The sequence below is a fragment of the Montipora capricornis genome, chromosome 5 (assembly GCF_036669925.1).
Source record: "Montipora capricornis isolate CH-2021 chromosome 5, ASM3666992v2, whole genome shotgun sequence".
NCBI lineage: Eukaryota > Metazoa > Cnidaria > Anthozoa > Scleractinia > Acroporidae > Montipora > Montipora capricornis.
Window position 1 is genome coordinate 9150741 of NC_090887.1, and position 7500 is coordinate 9158240.

Sequence of the window (7500 nt, forward strand, 5' to 3'; positions counted from 1 at the left end):
CAAAGCGCCACAGTCCCAAAGGACGTCTATTGTTATCGCTATTGTTTTCTTGTAAAAAAGGAGCGTATGCATAATGAAGTAGGGACCTGTGCGGAAATCTTGCCAGAAATAAAAAAGGCAACTCAACTTAATAAAAAGGTGGAAAGCTTATAAAATGTAGTATTTGAAAATGTCTTTGACTTCGACGTATTTATTTCAGAAAGCGAGTGCAATGGCTCAAACGCAAAAAGGACGTTGTCTTCTCCACTGAATTAATAACCCTTGAGTTAACACGGACATCCAAACAAACTGCATTACATCACTCAGGAGATAACAAGCTAACAAAGTGTGTGAGGCTTTTTCAAAATTCTAAATAGTTTTTCCGTGTCGTCCAACTGCATGGCGTGCATACAAAAATAATAGGCCATTTCTGAGTTCATGTCTGCCTCCTCTTCAAAGCGAGTCTAAGTGCGAAGTCTTTCTTATGAAAATTGGTTTTCATTCATATGTAAAGTAGAACTAATTACCATCGCAAAAACTTGCCACTTAGACTCGCTTTGAAGACATGAACTTGGAAATGGCCTATTCTATTGGCCGACTTTACTACGGATTTTCTCAAGAACCAATTAGAATATGGAGTGAAAGCTATAGAGACCACAACTATAAGGGTGTGGGGGGTGAAATCTGTTTAGCTCATGTGTTCGCCCCCCCCCCCCCCCCCCTCCACACCTCCACGGAGGGAATTGTAGCCCATTGCAAGGTTAGCTTTCAGGAATGAGTGAACCGTTTTACTGGTACCCGGCAATTCCACGTGAAGAGGGCGATGTAAGTAACAGGAATCAATTTACAGGAGAGCCCAACATATAATGTTAGCTTTTTTGTTAGTTTTTGGTTTTGTGTGAATGCAATGTTGCATCCCATGGGAATTACATTAAGGTACCTATATTCATATTGATTTGAGCTTCATGTGGATTGATTACCCAATGCATATTCCAGTTAGCATTATTTATAAAAATCAAGATCATATCTCACCACAACTGTCTCATCTTCACTGGAAATGTGCAGCAAGTAAGGTAAAATGCACTACTTGGAATAATTAGCATATATTAATTTGTTTAGACTTTCTTCAAGTTAAGGCAATTTTCTAAGAGGAATTAATTTGTTACAAAGTATTTTTACAATCTTTGTTGTTCATTCATAGGCATTAAGCTCTGTGGATTGGGACCTTGTTATGGCATGTGCTTTTCCAGAATCGAAAGGAAAATATGACGCTGGGTCTGATAAAGTTAAAGTCACTATTTTGGCTTCTGAATGGGGATCAAGCAAAGGTGGTCTTTCCACCCTGAACAGAAACTTAGCAATTCAGTTGGCCAAATCCTCGGATGTAGAAATCTCTTTTTTTGTACCACAGTGCAGTGAAAAGGACAAGAGAGAAGCCCTTTGCCACAACATTAGGATTGTTGAAGCAGAAAAAAATCTGGTTGCTTATGAAGAGCTGGACTTGCTCAACTATCCACCAGATGATCTGCAAATTGAGGTGGTTGTTGGTCACGGAGTAACACTAGGTCGTCAGGCGCAAATCATAAGAAGATATCGTCAGTGTAAATGGGTGCAAGTGGTGCATACAGACCCAGAAGAGATGGGAATGTTTAAATGTTACCCAGATCCAATTTCTAAGGGCGAAGAAAAGCACAAAAATGAAGTGATGCTTTGTAAAATTGCTGACTTTGTTGTTGGAATAGGACCTAAGTTGACAGAGGCCTTTCGTTCACACCTTCGACCACTCAATCAGGCTATTTTTGACTTTACTCCAGGTATTATTGAAGAATTTCTTAATGTGAAGCAAGTTGCTGAAGAAGGGAAGCATCGCAGTGTTTTGGTGTTTGGTCGCGGTGATGCAGAAGATTTCAAATTAAAGGGATTTGACATTGCAGGAAAGGCCATTGCTTCACTTGTTGACACTCATCTCGTCTTTGTTGGAGCCCCAGATGGAAAACATGAGGAGATAGCAGAGTCTTTCATGCAGTGTGGTCTACCAGCTAATTGCCTAAGAGTTAGAGGCTATGAAAAAAGCAGAGAAAGTTTGAAGAGGTTGTTTTGTGAAGTAGACCTTATGCTCATGCCATCTAGAACAGATGGGTTTGGATTGACTGGTCTTGAAGCCTTGTCTGCTGGTCTGCCAGTTCTTGTCAGCAAGAATTCTGGGTTTGGGGAAGCCCTATGCAAAGTTCCATATGGCTCATTCTTTGTTGTCAACTCAGACAAGCCAGAGGCGTGGGCTGCAAGTATCAAGAACATCATCTGGGAGAAAGACAGGCATAGTCGTCTTGTGGAAGCTGAAAAACTACGTGAATCATATCACAGGAAATACTGCTGGACCAAACAAAGTGATGCCCTTCTTGTCAAGATTATTAGTCTTGTTCGGGGTAAGATATCAGAATAATAATTATTATAATATTAAATTATCTTGCATTTGGCTTGAATTGAATGAAAAAAGTCAATCAAACACCATAAATGTAAGATGGGTCTAAAACACAGGTCACATTCCACAGGTTAAGACTAGGAGTCCCTGCTCCACTAAAATAAACAACTATGCCCAAAGTTTCCCCTAGACCTGAAACAACATTTTGGTAGAGTGATTAGAGCTAGGAGACACTTTTGGTGTTGTTTATTTACCTGTAGCAAGGTGACATGCTCACTGACCTGTGATCCATGACCTGTGTTTTTGACCTGCCACATTTACAGCTGCAAGTATTGCGTTTCTTTACAATTTCGGACTATCACAAGTCCTAGTTTGACAGTAGCTTTCTTTGGGTTTATAAGCGCAAAGTATATTTTCCCATACAATGTCTTTAAATCGTACACCGAGCTTAGGCTGCCTGTGTTTCCCGTAGTTCATTCAGTTGACACAAGGTGATCACGTGATCAATTTCTTCTTTTTGACAAAACATCGTGACCTTTCCGTCCATCATAAAGGTCAGAGACTGCAGAAATTTTCGTGTTTAATCTCTCAATGAGAATTCGATTCAGAGTTGTATATAAAAACTGTTATTTTTTTCTTTATCTGTCTTTTGACTTGTCTTTTTCTGGTGGCATCAAATTAGACAAACAAGAAGAGGAATTATGAAGCGGAAAACAACACCTTCAGTCCTTTCTTAGTGTGTGCAATAAACGTTTGCTTAGTGCAACTGCAAGTCATGCTGGAAAACGTCCGTCAGAGCAATTTGCAGTTAGTTTTTTGCATTTATTTAAAGAGGAAACGATTGAATTTTACTCAAGACCGTGTTTTGTTATCTTTAAACTGAATTTATTACCAAAGCTTAAAAAATTAAGGGCGCGTTCGATTGACCCTATTCCGGAATAGAAATACATGGAATATAAGTTAAATATCCTTCGTTTTTGTGGGGTTTCACATTAATATTGTCAAACATCTGCTAAAATGCTATTTTAAACATAGCTTTATTATTCTTGTTGCTGCAAAACGCCATACATATTGTTTTAAATCGTCACTCCACGTATTCTTATTCCGGAATAGGGTCAATCGAACGCACCCTAAAAGACCTCACTATGGACATAACAAAATAATTAAACGTGTGAACGTGTGAGCCAAAGGGCCTCTGCTGGCGCGACATGTGGGTGACCCCTCAAATGGTCTTAATGACCCCCACTTGAAAAAATTGACTGGAACGCTGCAGTTCAATTCCACCCAGATCAGTGCCTTCCTTGTTTTGCGTGACACGTACCACAAGCAACCCAGTGTAAGCTTTATGGAGCGTCTAGTTATTATAATATTTAACAATTATTCGCCGAAGGCGAAGTGATTATCGGTGAATATTCACCGAGACGAAGTCGATTATTTCAAAAAAGAGAAAAAAAAAAGATTTCAACGCGAAATCATCTTCACTTACAGTGGCAAAACGACTACTGGCAGCCATTTTGTCCGTCGAGGTGATTATCGGCTGATAATCCAAGATAGAGCGCGCGATTTTATATAATCACCTGTGTATTTATACTAATAGATATTATTAATAGATTAGTTATCATTGCTATTATCTGTTTGAGTGTACTGGTTATAGTTCTTTCTATCCTAGTGTGACCTCATTTTCATAACTACCGGTAGGACAATTAATTCTCAGATAGCCTACATGCGAATAAATGTACACTGTAGCAAACAGCTACTCTTTCAATGTGCAAACAGCTACTCTTTCAATGTGGTTTAGCCTCCCACGCAGACACTCTTAGGGCTTCGTCACTCGTTCCTCTCCCACAAGCATCTGCTGAAACGAACCCGAATTTACGTAGACCAATCACAATGAACTTCCAGACTCTGGAACTGCACTTTGGAAATTTTCCATACGGTTCCGTACACTTGAAGGAAATGGGCTCCGTTTGTTGGGCATGTAAATCGCTGAGTTACATTCTTATCAAAGAGAAACTGTAGCGTATAACTTTCATGCTTTGACTGAGATGTTTGCGGCTCTTCACAGAATGAGGTAGAATTCGTATGGTGGAAACATTTTGCCCCCGTGCGTTTCAAACTTATTTGTGATTGATATCATATTTACATTTCTTTCCGCGCTATGTCAGTGGAGTAGTTTTGTTCGAATAACACCATTTCTTGTAGTCCTTTGGTCGAACTGATTTAAGGTTTGCTTATTTATTTTGTCAAGTTGAAGAAACGCTGAGTACGAACGAGCGGTTCGCAAGACAAAAACATTAAAGGGGCTAGGTCACGCAATTTTAGGCAATTTCAGCAGTGATCGAATGGTCATAGAATTAACTAAAATATCAAAATAACTGTTCAAAACTATAGAAGAAATCTAATAAAACACAGGGAAGCCAAGAAGGGACATGGATGGACAAAGCTGGAGAGGATTGAAATGGAATGAACTTGGGTAAATTTGAAAAATATCGGCCCACCTTTTTTCAAATTTATATCAGTCTATATCAAAATGTCATTTACAAAGCTGGAAAATCATTCTCAGTTGTTATGTGACCGTGATTTTGCAAATGAAAGACTTGCTCTGCCAATTTGACGTTTAGAGCTCATAATTAACAAAATTAAACAAAATTACCTAAAATAGCGGGACCTAACCCCTTTAAATCAATTTTTAGAGACGACCATCGCCAAAAGAAGCCTGAAAATTTTAATCTCATCCCAAGGTTTCTTCGCTACTGCCCTAGTTGCGTTTATTGCGCTGAAAGGTATAAATGGTTCTCGTGCAATAAATATAAGCTGAAATACACTCGCAATACTTAAATATTTTTATTCGTATTTTTAATATTTCCTCGGCGCTTTCAATTTTAGATGAAACGACACCATTTCCTTGCTAAGCACTCGCATTTTGACTCACGAGAGTGCAAATGCATAAACCACGTTTCTGAGGAATATTTTGGAAAGGCTTCGCTTCATGATTCATCCAAAGAAGAAGTTGGCGCATTGAGGCTCCTAGGGGAGCAATCTACACAGCACTGATTGGTTCCTATGTAAGCCGCACGAGATTTCCAGATGACATTTACTTAACAAAAGGAAAGGAATTATTAATGTGTGGCTCGTTTCAGCAGACACTCGTTGGGGAGGAACGTGTGAGGAAGCCCTAAGAGTTTGCGTGGGAGGCAAATGTGGTTTGGTGTCCAAATTTTTGCGTTATTTTGAATTTCGTTTTTAAAAGCTCGTCTCCCAATTCAAATTGGTGTTGATGCTGTCACTGAAGGTAGTGCACAAAAAGGCACAGGAATGGAAGTGACGCCACGGGAACCTCAAGAAGTTGTCCATGAAGTCAGAGAACCAAGCAGAGAACCAGGTTTGTCAACTGAAAATTGTGGAAACGGAAGTATCCAATCTACGCAAGCAATTTTAAATAGAATTGCAGACAGGTACCTTCAAAATGTTAACCCCTCAAATCCAGAGCAGTTTAACAGTTTCATAGTTTATCTTGAAAAGGTGCGTAAAGTACTGGTTCTTGATGTTAAGCCAGGGAGCTTAATAGTCACTGTTGAGATTGGTTCTGAGGAGATCCTTGAGGAGCTGTGGAAAGATTATTGTACAGGACATTTGAATGAAATGGCCCAGAGATGTCTAGTGACAGAGGAGCTTCTGGAGGAGTTTGGCCTGATTGAGTTTAAACTGACAACACTTATTGCTGAAGAGGAGTACAAGGCTTGTAAACGTTATTTTTCTGGTAAGTTGAATAAAAAATAGCAACAGTGATGTCAGGGACGCCATGTTGGTGATTCAAAGCAATCCCCACCATTGTTATGTTAACAGGTTCTTTTCTGAAGGGAATGTGCATATTTGAAGTGTGGACTAGAAATGAAAGAGGAAAATGATCCTCGAACTTATGTGGACAATCTAAGCAAATGCCTCTTCCAGACACCTGCAAAATTCAGGTGACTCCAACGGGATTCAAACCGATGACTTTTGCCATGCTGATGAAATGCTCTACCAACTGAGTTATGTAGGCATACAGTTGGGAGCAGGTCAGTCGGTCCCGTATTTAGCCACCTGAAATTTTCAGCCTGTGTCTACAAGAGACAATTGCTTTAATTGTCCAGATAGAGCGGTTTTCAATTGAGTGTCGAAAGTAATTAGGGAATTACTTTGGTTTTGCATTACTTCACTCAGTGATTGGCTCAAAGTTCTCGCACCACTTTTTCAACCAATCAAAAGTGAAACCAAAACCAATCGTGGCTCGTGCGTGCACATTTTCCCGCGCTTTGTGTCGGCTACGTGTAATTACTTTCAGTTTTGATTGGTTTACCGGGTTGTCTCCGTCCTTTTTAATTGACCGTGCAAAGTAATTACTTTGGTTTTGGTTTTACGACAATCAATTGAAACTCGCTCTAAGGGCGAAGTTCTTTTGTTTTGGTAAAAAAACACAGCCACTGATTACATGAGGGAAAACACTCATTATTATAGGACCCTAATTGCCCATTTGTGGCCATGGGGAAATCAATAAACTTGGAGTTTCTCTTGGCTGTTGTTGAGCTTTAGTTTGTGGTCAAGCAGCAATGATTTGAGGGGAATGCAAACTTAAACTAAATTTTAATTTTAAAAACTTCCAAACATAAGATTCTGTTTGGTTGTTACGTATGGTGGTCTTGATAGCACTTTTGCCTCAACTTCCATGCCAGTTTCCCAGGTAAATAGCAGTTTCACGTCAGAAATGTCTGCTTCACAACACGCAATACCAATGCAACAAAAATTAATGTAATGGGTGCATTTCACCTAAATCCCATGCTAAAGAATGCCTAGAGTCTTGTACATTTACATAAATTTCGAAACCCACGGCACGAGGAAAATACGGCTTGGTCATCACAGGAAAGGTCCCTTAAATTTATGCAGAGTTTTGGAAGAGGTGAGCATTCGTTCGCACTCTTTCATGTATGTAGGTGATCTAGAGAGAGGCTGAGGGAAGTGTTCAATGATTATCTGAGCATTATCACTAACCCTGATCGGTACAAGTTCACTGTATTTGTATAAATTCAGTTACCTTATACGGTAATCATATGAGATCTTTA

The 7500-nt window shown here is 39.5% G+C and overlaps 1 protein-coding gene across 1 annotated transcript in view; it reads left to right on the forward strand.

Annotated features, from left to right (window-relative positions):
• LOC138049374 (D-inositol 3-phosphate glycosyltransferase-like) overlaps positions 1–7500 on the forward strand; it is a 23779-nt gene that overhangs the window by 11303 nt on the left and 4976 nt on the right. Inside the window, exons 2-3 of the mRNA XM_068895622.1 lie at positions 1181–2405; positions 5652–6161. Of these exons, the coding sequence (XP_068751723.1) occupies positions 1211–2405; positions 5652–6161 (1705 nt within the window). The 5' untranslated portion in view covers positions 1181–1210. The remainder of the gene's footprint in view (positions 1–1180; positions 2406–5651; positions 6162–7500) is intronic.